This window comes from Carlito syrichta, unplaced genomic scaffold (assembly GCF_000164805.1).
Source record: "Carlito syrichta isolate Samal-C Ts95f unplaced genomic scaffold, Tarsius_syrichta-2.0.1 Scaffold72620, whole genome shotgun sequence".
Lineage (NCBI taxonomy): Eukaryota > Metazoa > Chordata > Mammalia > Primates > Tarsiidae > Carlito > Carlito syrichta.
In genome coordinates this window covers 157567-170049 of record NW_007016716.1, presented here as the reverse complement: position 1 = coordinate 170049, position 12483 = coordinate 157567, and the positions used below count along the sequence as shown (strand labels likewise).

At 55.5% G+C, this 12483-nt stretch overlaps 1 protein-coding gene across 1 annotated transcript in view; it reads left to right on the top strand.

The window, feature by feature from the left end:
- The window catches only part of LOC103255001 (staphylococcal nuclease domain-containing protein 1), a 53476-nt gene extending 41728 nt beyond the window's left edge, over nucleotides 1-11748 (top strand). Inside the window, exons 3-9 of the mRNA XM_008052980.2 lie at nucleotides 1451-1592; nucleotides 4868-4991; nucleotides 5800-5869; nucleotides 6964-7077; nucleotides 9039-9242; nucleotides 10980-11024; nucleotides 11146-11748. Coding sequence (XP_008051171.2) covers nucleotides 1451-1592; nucleotides 4868-4991; nucleotides 5800-5869; nucleotides 6964-7077; nucleotides 9039-9242; nucleotides 10980-11024; nucleotides 11146-11211 — 765 coding nt within the window. The 3' untranslated portion in view covers nucleotides 11212-11748. The remainder of the gene's footprint in view (nucleotides 1-1450; nucleotides 1593-4867; nucleotides 4992-5799; nucleotides 5870-6963; nucleotides 7078-9038; nucleotides 9243-10979; nucleotides 11025-11145) is intronic.
- Nucleotides 11749-12483: the final 735 nt, after the last annotated feature.

Below are 12483 nucleotides of genomic sequence, written 5' to 3'. Positions count from 1 at the left end.
TGCTTTTACAGCAAATAAGTTTCTTGGTTTCTTGGGTCTCTCAATAGCATGCTCTTAACCTAAATCTATTGTTGTCCTCTCACCCAGCACCTCCTTTTTCTCCAGGACCCCCAGTCAGTGCCTCTGTGCCCTGGATGAGCTCTAGAGCCAGCTTCCTGGGTTTGAATCCCTGGTTTCATACTTCTAGCTTCAAGCCTGTGTGCCTCAGTTTTCCCATTTGTTAAACAGGGATAAGGTCAACGCCTACTCAAATGGTTGTGAGGATTAAGTGAATTAATAATTGGAAGATACTTGGGTGCGGTGGCTCAATCCTATAATCCCAGCACTTTGGGAGGCAGAGGTGAGAGGACTGTCTGAGATAAGGGGTTCAAGGTCACCCTGAGCAACATGGTGAGACCTTGTCTTTACAATTAGTCAAAAAAATTAGCCAAGCGTGGTGGCACATGCCTGTGGTTCCAACTACTTGAAAGGCTGAGGCAGAAGGATCACCCGAGCCCAGTAGGTCGAGGCTGTGGTGACCATGAGCGTGCCACTGCACTCCAGCATGGGTGACAGAGTGAAACTCTGACTCAAAAAATATATATATTTGGCAGATGTTTACAGTGGTGCCTGGCACCTTATAAGTGTGTACATTTTGGGCAAACACTTGTGGACCCCACGTGTGGTCCAGTGCCTGCCCCTTTCCGCTGCTTAGCTGGAAAGCCACCTCCCTCACTGCTCTGACAGGCCTCACTACTTGGATAATCTCTTGGCCACAGGATTGGACTTGATGTGCTGTCACGTCAAATCAGCTTCTGAGCCACTGCAGCCCTGACAGCGCAGGACTGGGGAAGGAAGGGAGAGAGGGAAGGGTGGAGAGAGGATGGCCCAGCTTCTGAGCCAGTCCAGAGCGACCCGCCAGAGGTGAGGAGGATGGAGGAGAGAAAAGTTGCTGAGGAGAGGACTTCTTGCCCAGTGGCGAGCCCTCCCCCAGCCCAGGGCTGCCACCTGGATTGCCTCAAGAGTGCCAGGGGCCCTGTGACAACAGGAGGGCCCAGAGAGTTCAGAGCGAGCCCCGCAGCACGCCACAGGGAAGGGAGACTGAACCAAGCGCTGGAGGTGCCCATGGGAGCCCAGAACCGAGGAGTTCTCACACTCTAGCTCACCAGGGGGTCTGGGCTTTCTTATTTTACTCTCTCTGAGCCCTGGAGAACAGATTGTAATTTGGGAGACCTGGCATGGGATCCAGGGACCTGCATTTTTAGTAAGCTCCCCAATTGCTTCTGATGCCTGCCAGAATTTGTGAATTGCTGTATCAGAAGAACTTCAGAGAGCCCACCTTCCTCCACAGAGGGCTGAGCCCAGTATAACACACACACTTGCCCAGAGCTGACCGTTTGCTCACAGCCCCTTTCCCAGTGTCCTTGACTTCACTTCCTCAACTTCCTCACCTGTATGTCCCAACACACAGGTCTGGGCCCACTATGAGGAGCAGCCCGTGGAGGAGGTGACCCCAGTGCTGGAGGAGAAGGAGCGATCCGCCAGCTATAAGCCAGTGTTCGTGACTGAGATCACCGATGACCTGCATTTCTATGTGCAGGATGTGGAGACTGGTGGGTGCTCAGGGCTGGGAGTGCCCCCAGGAGGGGGGTACCCTGGGCAAGGGGTACTCAGGGCTGGGAGTTCTCTGGGCGGGGAGTGCTCAGGGTGGAGGGTGCTCCAGGCTGGTAGTGCTCTAGGAGGGGGGTACTCATGGCAGGCGGTGCTCCGGACTGGGAGTTCTCTGGGCGGGGAGTGCTCAGAATGGGGAGTGCTCCAGGCGGGGAGTGCTCCAGGAAGGGGGTGCCCTGGGCAAGGGATGCTCAGGGCTGGCAGTGCTTAGAGTAGGGGGTGCTCCAGGCAGTGAGTGCTCAGGGAACAGCTTCTCGCTTGGTCTAGCTGATGTTGCCTGGGAATAGGGAACTCTGCTGTCTGGAACCCCCCCTTGAAAATCTAATGCTGTCACCTCCCCCACCCCCAGGCCTGTGCCACAGCCCGAGGGTTATTTCATGAACCCACATGTGAGCCCTGGAGTGGACCTGGGCTTGTGGGCAAGGCTGAGCAGATCCTCTGAATGGGTGAGGTCTCCAGTTTGGACTGGGTGGCTGGGCATGAGGCTGTTTAGTGACCAGAGTCTGTCCGGAAGCACCAGCTGGCATGGCTCAGCCCCCTCCCTCTCAGCTTCCTTGGGAACAGGAGAAGCCTGGGCTTGTCTCTGCTGGGGTTTCTCCTTCTCTAGAGGTGAACATAGCCCTGAGTGGTAGCCAGTTTCCATGGAAACTGGCAGCACTCTGGGGGAAGTCATCCCTGGGCAGTGCTTCTGAAGGACCCTCTCCTCCCCCGTCCTCTAGTGCTGTGTGCTACAGCCAGGGTCCTCTAGGTAGAGGCCTGAAGCTAGAGGCCGGAGAGTGGGGAGCCCGGGCAGCAATGGCTCCACTTCCCGCCTCCACTCCCTGTACTCTACCACCCTGACCTCCCTCCTCTTATTGCCACCCTTTGTAGGGAGCAGTTTAGTTGAGAGTAGAGGGAAAAGCTACCTTTGGTTCCAAGGAGCCAGATCCTGGCAGAGGGGCCACCTGGCAGCCCTGCAGATGGCAGTCAGGACACGCTCTGCTGGCCTCTTCACATTCCCCCAGTCCCCTCCTGATTGCCCGCAGCCTTGTCGCTGCTGCTTCCCTCTAATGATATTTCCCAGGCAGCTGCTTTTGTGGCAGTGTCATCTCACCAGGAAAAACTTGACCGGTCCTGGCCCTGGGCTAGCTGTGCTTGGGGAGGAAAAGCATGAGGGAGGGGCAGGATGGGGCCGAGCAGCCTGCGGATCCGCTTCTCTCGAGGTCAGCTGCAGTCCTGGGAAAAGCTGGACCAGCAGTCACCCTGGAAATGAACCCAAGGAGGCAGCCAGCTTCTGGGTCTGGGGGGTGTGGCAGGGAGGAGTCTTGCTCTGGTGGTCTCCTGAGCAGAGGAGCCAGCAAGCATGGCTGTCCAAGACCTTGGGCAAGAGGGTGCCACCACTCCCAGGCAGCAGGATCCTACTGGGGAGAACCAGCCTTGAAAGGGAACAGGGCCCTGAAGTCTCCAGGGGCCAGAGCTTGAGGGTCTGAGGCCCTGTGCCCCGCCTGACTGTCTCTGACAGCTCTAGGAAGCCAGGAAACTGTGTGCATGGTCAGTAGCCAAGGTGGCATACTAGGAAGGAAAGAGAACTAGATTAAAAACAGGGGAGGGCGTGAGGCACTGGAGAGGTCCCTGCCCTCAGTGGCTCCATCTAAGCCATGAAGAGAACACTCAGGACCCACCTCCCCTTTCTGAAACCTTTCATCCCTTCTTGGGGTAGATATCCTCTCACCCTCCTCCTTCCCTCAATTAAAGCCTGCCTTCGGGAAGGATCTGACGAAAACATTGCCATTAGCTGCAAATGACCAGCCGGGCTCTATGTAAGGACCTCCCAGAGGGCTTTGCCTGTTGGCAGAAGGCAAAGTCTTGCTTCTGTTGCCTTGGATCAAAAAAAATAAAATAAAAGTAGACCAAGTTAGGGAGGAACTTGTCTGTGCCGAGGCTTCTTAGTCCCTGGAGTATGACTATCTACGGGCAAAGAGCACTGTCCAAGGAGAATTCTGGAGCATTAGGTAGGGGAAGGGCAGCTGCTTCCTTCATGTCCCTGTTCTGAGTATGTGTGCTGGGCCAGTGGCTTGTGCAGCATCCGAGAGCGGATGCCCATCCTTGCGTGCATATGCAGTTTATTTCCAACACAGCTGAATTATTAAGCACCCTGCATGCACTAGGGATTCTACTAGGCCTCATGCGAGTAAACAGAAGTGAGTGAGCTATGGTCTGTGCCCTGGAGGAACACACAGTGGAATGGCAGGGAGCTCAGCAGGTGACTGTGGCAAGGGTAACAAATGTGTTACTTTTCATGGCCTGACCTTGGGCCCTGGAGATAGAGGAGTCCCACACTCACACCACACATTTAGTCACCTGCTGCCTCACCTCTGAAAAGAATGGAGGCAGAAAGAGTCTGAGTCGGAGCTAGAGTCAGGGCCACAGGGGACTGATGCCTCTGGGGTGGGGTGGGGAGGATGCAGCAGGAAGGAGCTGGAGGACCCTGAGGAGACCTCAGGTGTTGGCAGAACAGGCCAAGAACAACAGACAGACCCCTGGAGCTGCTGATCCAAAATCAGAGTGATGAGGGGAAGACAAAGGTGTCCTTCTCCCAGGGAGACGTGGTGCTCAGTGGGGCGGGGGCCGATGGAACCCCAGCCTGGCAACACTGGAAGTTCTTTTCCGCATGTATCTTGCATGGTGACGAGGGTCACGGTGGCCAAGGATGAATCTACTGAGGCTCTAGGTCCTGCTCCCAGAATCCCCCATCTTTCATGGCTGCAGTGCTGGGGCCCTTTCCTTGTCCAGGGTTTAATGGGGTCTCTCCTCTATCCCCGTTATTGCCTCAGGAGACATTGGACAGAGTAGCTTCTGTCAGGCAACACCTCTGTAGCCTAAGTCGGAGCTATCCCTGGGAGGAAGGGTGTAGAGGCTGGCCAGCTGTCACCCTGGGGGAGGCTATTGGGCCTTGGCCTTGCCCCTGCCCCATGTCCCCTCACTTTCTCTACCTCCTTAATCCAAGCACAAGTCCTCCCAAGGACTCCCCTAACCCGGCCCAGTAGACTAGAGCTGAGATTGGAGGTTGTGTGTGCCTTTAAGACCTGACATGTCGGCAAGTCACCAGTCCCACTTCTGAAGACAGATGGCAAAAAACCTTGGGAGCAGGGACCAAGGGGACTTCCTTGCATGAGTCGGGGGCAGAGCCAGTGCCACAGGGTCCTCCAGAATTGCACTGCCCTCTCCCTCCCGTCAGGCACCCAGCTGGAGAAGCTGATGGAGAGCATGCGCAATGACATCGCCAGCCACCCCCCTGTGGAGGGCTCCTACGCACCCCGCCGGGGAGAATTCTGCATCGCCAAATTTGTAGACGGAGAATGGTAAGCCACCTGGAAGATCTGGCCAAAATGATGGCAGGGCCATCCTCGGAACCAAACCCCAGGTGCTCGCCTTAGTATTCTGGGTTCTCCAGGTGGTTTTGATGACCCCCACCGGCTCTCTGGGGTGTCCCTCTTCATTGTCCACAGCTTATCTGGGGCCTCACTTTGGCCTGTGCACTCCCTGTAATCCAGCCACCTCCACGGGCAGAAGTGGTGTCCATCCCTCTCTCCTGGTGACTCTGGGTAGAAGTCGTGGCTGACTGACTGGCGCTTTCCAGCACACCCCTGATGTCACAGGGGCGAGGTAGAGGCAGGGCCACACTCAGCCCAGACCCACCTCCTGCTGTCTGGACTCAAGCAGCAGCACTCACAGGCCAGAAGGTCACTGGTGTGAGATCTACAAGGGTAGGGCCCGTGGCCTTCCAGGGTGACGAAGTGACTTGGATGTGTTCCCTGCTGCAGCCTCCCAGACAGATCTGCTGGCTAATTACAGCTGCTGTTTAGTGTGCTGGGTTTAAACAGCAGACATCAATCTAGTCATTAGTCTTGTTGCTTTATGCCCCAAGGACACATTCATCTGCTCCGCATGCTCCCTTCTCCCTCTCCTGCTCCCAGCCACGCTCTGATTCCATTAGGTGGTGGCCACAGCGCCCAGGGCTGGGCCTAGATGGAGACCAGGAACTGTCCTCTGTGACGCCTGTGAACCTGGGAGGGGAAACGCCAGGCCCCTACCCTGCCACCCCTGAGACTCTGGGAGCCCAGCTTCCTCAGGACTGTCCCTTGAGCTCTGCCCACAATGCCATTGCAGGTACCGTGCCCGAGTAGAGAAAGTCGAGTCTCCTGCCAAAGTACATGTCTTCTACATTGACTACGGCAACGTGAGTGCTGGGTACCAGGGGCTGAGTGGGCAGGGGAGGGCCAGCTAACAGCAGGTCCCTGGGCAAGCCTATCCGATCTCTCAAAGGTCCCTCTGAGTTATTGACAGGCGATAAGCACTGGGCATCTCTCCGATGTATACAACCAGCTAGGCCCCTGAGCGACCAGGCAAAACTAGTGTCTGTGGTTGCAACTGCAAGCACTGCTAGGTTCCATGTCCAGGCCACAAAAATGATAGTCCAGCCACATCCATAGTCCCTCTTCTGCCTCCAACAGCATGGGCACTGGCTTGCCAGAGCATGTAAAGGCCCTTGATACCCATAGCGCCTGGTGTTCATGCCGAACCGGGTGCTGGTTCCCTTTGCTAATCCCCACTTCCCAAAACTCAGGTTTGCTGGACAGGACAGTCACAGAGTGACTGACCGGTACTCTTGGGAGAAAAGTCTCAGGCTGGGCCTGGGAGTCTGTTGACAATTCCTGGGAGGTTCCCTGTAGGCACAGCAGCACATAGGGTAGAAAGTTGTTGTTCAGGGTGTGCTGTGGTTGCCTGCTGTCCTCCCATCCCTCCTTAGGGACTAGAGCTAAGGATCTGTCAGCAGAGACCCTCCCCTGGGAATACACAAAGAAGAGGTTCTGCCAGGCCTGGGTGACCCCACACACTTGGGCCAGAACCACTGGCAGGCCGAGGGACTGCGGGGACCCTTGTTTGGTATGCTCCCCTAGCCAGCACCTGGAGCGGCCCCTGGCCAAGGGCAGGTAGTCAGGGAACACATGTCACAGAGGGATGGGCATTGGAAGGAAATGGAAAAGCAATTCAAATCCAGTCATCACTGATTGTTTCCATGGGAGCCATCAGTTGTGCCTGCACCAGACCCAGAATGAGAGAGTCTGAGTCACAGCTGGCACCAGCAGGGCACATTCTCTCAGGGTTTCACCAACTGGGAAACCTGTGCACGTGACAAAGTGGAACCGAGTCATGGGGTGCACCCAGGAGGCCCAGAGCTAGCACCCCCAAAGGTGTGGCCACAGAAATCTGTCCTGTGAGAGCAAGGGGCATCGAATGTGTAATGCTGTCAGCCTACTGCTTCCTCCGCAGAGGGAAGTCCTGCCGTCCACACGCTTGGGGACCCTGCCACCTGCCTTCAGCACGCGGGTGTTGCCAGCTCAAGCCACGGAGTATGCCTTTGCCTTCATCCAGGTGCCCCAAGATGTGAGTCTGGAGTCTGCTCCTTTCCAAAGGGAAAGGGACTGTCCACGGACACTCAGCCACTGCTGCAGGCTCCACAGGCCGATGGGAGAAGATGGAACAGTGATGGCTTGGTCTGTTAGTAGTAGGGCTCGAGAGATGGGAAGTTGAAGGAGGTGATGTTAGAGGACTCCAGTTATTTTGTGAGAAACAGATAGACCTCATGGGTTTGGGCAAAGACTAGACTACCACAGCTGGACCCCAGGGGCTGCAGGCAGTGGGGAGGTGAGAAGGGAAAGCCGTGGGCTTGTCTGCCCTGGCAAAACTTTGTGCTGTAGGTGGGAAGGACATGGCACAGTTTTCAGCAGAGTGTGCTTCTGAAAAAAATTTTTTTTTTGAGTTGGAGTCGCACTCTGTCGCCCAGACTGGAGTGTAGTGCCATGCTCCTGGCCACCATAACCTCAATCTGCTGAGCCCCAGCAATCTTTCCGCCTTGGCCTTCCAAGTAGCCAGAACTACAGGCGCGTGCTACCACGCCTGACTAATTTTTTATTTATTGTAGAGATGAAGTCTCGCCAAGTTGCCCGGTCTGGTCTCAAACCCACGGGCTCAGGCAGTCCACTCACCTCGGCCTCCCAAAGTGCTGGGATTACAGGCTGAGCCACCGAGCCCGGCCTCAGAAAGTTCTTATGGCACCACGGATGGGAGACTGGAAGGAGTGGGCAGGAGCTGAAGCTAGCAGTGGATTCTGACATGTGTTTGTGTTGCTGTTGGCTAAAGGGAACGAGGGACAAATTGGGCCATGGGACCTTCGGGTGGCTTCGTGGTTTCCCGTTTGGAAGTGAGACGAGGCCTGGGATGTACGGGTTTGAGTAGTCACAGTCATGACACGTGCAGGGTTGCCCAGAGTGAGCCTGTGGAAGCCATGACAGGAGGAGAGAGAGCCTTAGGAAGAGCTTCCACAGGCTCACTCTGGGCCTGTGGACAAGAGCCCCCGAGACAGACTCTGCAGCCGAGAAAGGCCACCCATGCTCAGGGTCAGAGACACCCCAGCTCCCAGTAGGGGAGAGCCGGTCTGCTGTGTCCAGTGCCCCAGGAAGCTCAGGCAGGTGGAGGCTTGCAGGGGCTGCCCTTAGCTGGAGCTTTGAGGAGGCGCCTGGTGCTCGGAGCAAGAGCTGTGTCACAGCATGACTGGCAGTACCACCAGATGCAGAGTGCAAATGAAATCGGCGCTGTAGACTGTGCCCTATCTCTTCACAAGGGTCCTGAAGGGCAAAGAGAAACAGCAGAAAGTGTTGAAGGCGAGTATCACAAAACAGGTCAAGGAGACAGAGGCATGCCAAGCCGGGCACTGTGGCTCACGCCTGTAATCCCAGCACTTTGGGAATCTGAGATGGGAGGATCACTTGAGGCCAGAAGTTCAAGAGCAGACTGGGCAACACAGTGAGACCCTGTCTCTACAAAATATTTAAAAATTTAGCCTAGTGTGTGGCACGTACCTGTAGTCCTAGCTGCTCAGGAGGCTAAAGCAGGAGAAGCACTTGATCCCAGGAGTTCAATTCTACAGTGAGCTATGGTCGCGCCGCTGCACTCCAGTTCAGCAACAGAGCAAGACCCTGTCCCTTAAAAAGAAAAAAAGAGACAGCGACACAGGGATGTGTTAGGCTCAGGGCACTGGAGTAAGGTCCTGTAGGGGGAAGAGGGAAGGGAACAAGTGTAGATGAGCTCTGGATAGGAGACACAGAACAAGTGGGTGCAGGTACGAGGGTAGGAACGAAGGATGGTTCTCGTGCAGATGGGCGTGGGCTGAAGGAACGGGGGTTACTCCCTCTCCGGGGCCTGTTGCCCCTCTGTGAATCCAAAGGGAGTGAGTGGCAGGCCCCACTGGCCAGACTGCCTGGAGCGTCTGTGGATAGGTCCTGGACCCACGCAGCCGTTTTTAGCTCACGTTGGCCTTTCTGCTGACCTGGTGTGTCCTGCCACAGGACGATGCGCGCACGGATGCTGTGGATAGCGTGGTCCGAGATATCCAGAACACCCAGTGCCTGCTCAACGTGGAGCACCTGAGCGCCGGCTGCCCCCATGTCACACTGCAGTTTGCTGATTCCAAGGGCGATGTGGGGCTGGGCTTGGTGAAGGAGGGGCTGGTCATGGTGGAGGTGCGCAAGGAGAAGCAGTTCCAGAAAGTGGTACGTGCCTGCGAAGGTGCCTTGCGGTGGGGGCAGGCCCACACGGTCCCCCCCTCACTGACCAGGATGGGGAGGGAGCAGGGAACCACCGTCCTGCTGTTCCTGCTGGGGAAAGATAATGGATTTGGATTTGTTGGGGTTTAAGAAAAAAGCTAATTACATCCCAAATTAATTGGCTGCGGGTTTGGCTGAGAATGCAGCTGCAAACTAGAGCAGAAAGCTTCCCCTCTCTGTCCCCTCAGGTGCCAGCCTCCAAGGCTTTGCCAGGGGTGGTGAGGAGAGGTCCAAGGCCTATTTTCCTTGTCTCCCAGTCTCACCCCCTTTTCCCTAGCACACAGCTTCCAAGTCCTTAAGCAACTCCTAGCACCCAGTGCCTCTGGAGCCAGAGTTGTGCCGGAGTCAGCACCAAAGGCCCGAGGACTCCGTCCCACACCCTCCAGCCTGTTTGGAAAGCCCTTCAGACTTGAAGCTGGGTGTGAGTCCCCCCTCTACCATTCATGAGCTGGACAGGTCAACTATGAAGCCCCAGGGCCCTGCTGGCAAAGTGAGGCAATCACTGACTGCGTTGTGGCTGTGTGAGGCTGGGCATGGCTGTCAGTGAGTGGATTTCCAGCAACACCCTGCTCTGTGTAGCTGTTGGCTGTTAGGTTTGGGTCCTGGATGCTGGAGAGCCCCTTTCTGAGTCCCTCCCGGGCCTCTCTTCAGCAACAGCTGAGGCCCATTGCAGGCCAGCCCTGCTTCCCAACAGAGCTGCACTCTCCCTGAAGGCTGCGCTGGGGAAGGGGCTCAGGCCCTCCACAGCACCACCTCCTGGCAGAAACAGACAAGGGGGCAACCGGCTGCACTCAGCTCCTCCTCACACTCCCCCAAACAGGGGTGAGAAGGGCAGGGTGTGAAAGCCAGCTTGCTTTCCCTTTTCCCAGTCCTCCTGCGCCTCTGCTCCCCCCAGCACTGCAGGCCCACATGGGTGGTTTCACACATTGATGAGTCATTGGACCAAGATGCTAGTGGGACTTACTGTCATGTCTTGAGAAAAGCTGCCCTAGGCCTCTCCTGAGACCCCCAGTCTCCATGAGAGTTGGCTCCTATGGTCAACTTCAGTTTCCCTGTAGAACTGGAGATCTTCATGTCCCCCATATGAAGTGCCCATAGTGTCTCTGACACCTAGAAAATTCTTGTGCCCCAGCGCCTGAGATAGACACCTCACATATGTTCATTCATTTATTCATTCTCTCAGCAAACATTTATCAAGGGCCTCTCATATATCAGTGAGCAAGAGACAGCATCCCTGCCCTGAGGAGCTTACGTGCAAGCCGAGAAGACAAACAATAAAAAGGAACATAATAAGTAAATTAAATAGAATGCTGGAAAATGATGACTGTGATGGAGAAAGAAAAAAACAGAAGTAGAGTCAAGGGAATCAGGAGTGGGAGGGGAAGGTTGTAATTTTCAAGAGCATCACTAAGGCCTTGTGAAGAAGGAGAGTCTTTATCGTATACTTGAAGGAGAGGTAGCTACAGGACATGAGGGGAAATGTTCCAGCGCAGAGTCAGGGAATACCAAGGAGGCGATTGTGACTGTGCACTTTATATTTTACTCTGAGGAAACGGAGGCTCAGGGCAGAGAGGTGGGTTGAGCAGGGGAGTGATGTGACCTGACCCAAGCATTCTGCAGGGTCATATGGGCAGCTACTCTGTTAAGAAAATCCCTGCTTTGATTATACTCTTGTTCCTCCAGATCACAGAATACCTGAATGCCCAGGAGTCAGCCAAGAGTGCCAGGGTGAGTCCTTGCCTTGGAAGCCCCGGAGGGTACTGAGTCTGAGTACAGGTACTGAGCACTGAATCTGAGGGTTCCAACAGGTCCTATATGTCTGAGGAGTCTTTTTTGTCTCCTCTCACAGCTGAACCTATGGCGCTATGGAGACTTCCGAGCTGATGATGCGGATGAGTTTGGCTACAGCCGCTAAGGAGTGGGTCGGGTCTGGCCCTAGCATCGCTCACGCCAGTTCCTCTTTGTCTGCCAGGACGGTGTTTTCAACTCCAACCCCCAGAGACGGGGTGTAGATTGGGTCCAGCTTTGCTTCAGTGTGTGGAAATGTCTTGTAGGGTGGCATCGGGGCTGGGGGTGGGGTGGGGGACCCCAAGGCTTTCTGGGGGCAGGCCATTTTCCTCTGGGGAACAGGCACTGCCATCCTCAGGCTCTCCCAGCTGATTATGTATTATTTGAGGGCGGGTGTATTTTTTAAAAATTGTCCTCAAATCAGGAAGAAACATGAAAGACTGCCCTACTGGAGGGAGTAATCCCAGCACCCGGGCCAGCCGCCAGCTGGCACTGCCTTTCTCCCAGACTTCCCTTCTTTCCCAGCTCTCTGTCCAACTGTTGATTATGTGATTTCTCTGATATGTCCATTCTCAAATGCCAGCGTGTCCACATCTGCCCCTGGCCAGCCCAGTCTGTATTTAAAGCTTTTGAGGCCCAATAAAATAGTACAAGCTGTCTGCAACCCTGTGTTGGTCATGGTGGAGCCCAGAGCCTGGGGTCTCGGCAGCCCCAGCCAGGAGGAGACTTGGACACTTGAATGACCCCAAAGGTAGTTGTGCAAATGCCTGGCCACACCTCCCAAAACATAGCCAGCTAGGGGAAGCCCAGCGGTTGTTCAGAGTCCCGAGTGCCTCCTGGGGCCTGCTGGGCACCACTTGGCACCATAGCCATCATGCAGAAGGCCAGATGTCTTTTTCAACTCCTTGCACATGGCTGTCCTCAAGGACCCAAGAGAGAGAAGCTCGGCCAACAGCACCCAGGACCACTCACCTGCTGTGAACATGTGCGTAGCATTAAAGGCCTAGACAGGGAATTGCTGGGCCCGTCCTTAGGCCAGGAGCGAGCCCCAGCAAGAGTCCAGAGTGATTCAGCTAAGGGAAGCAGGGTGATGCCCATAATCCCTGCTGTGACTGGCTCTGAGTGGGGTAGGCCACAGGCCCACTATCCTTCACTGGAGAACAGATCTGGGAGGACAGGCTTCTCCAAGAGGGATCCAAGCCCCAGTGAGGAGAGGCCTGTCCACTCCAACTTAGCTCTTTACACCCTCTCCCCAAAGGTCAAGGTAGAGCTGACCTCGAGCTCAGAAACCCCACAAGCGATGAAAGCAGCCACTGTGGTGAGAAAGTCCATGTGTGGAGTGGGGGTCACCACTCCCAGCATCTGGCAGCCCCACTTTCCACCCTGATATTCTAAGATT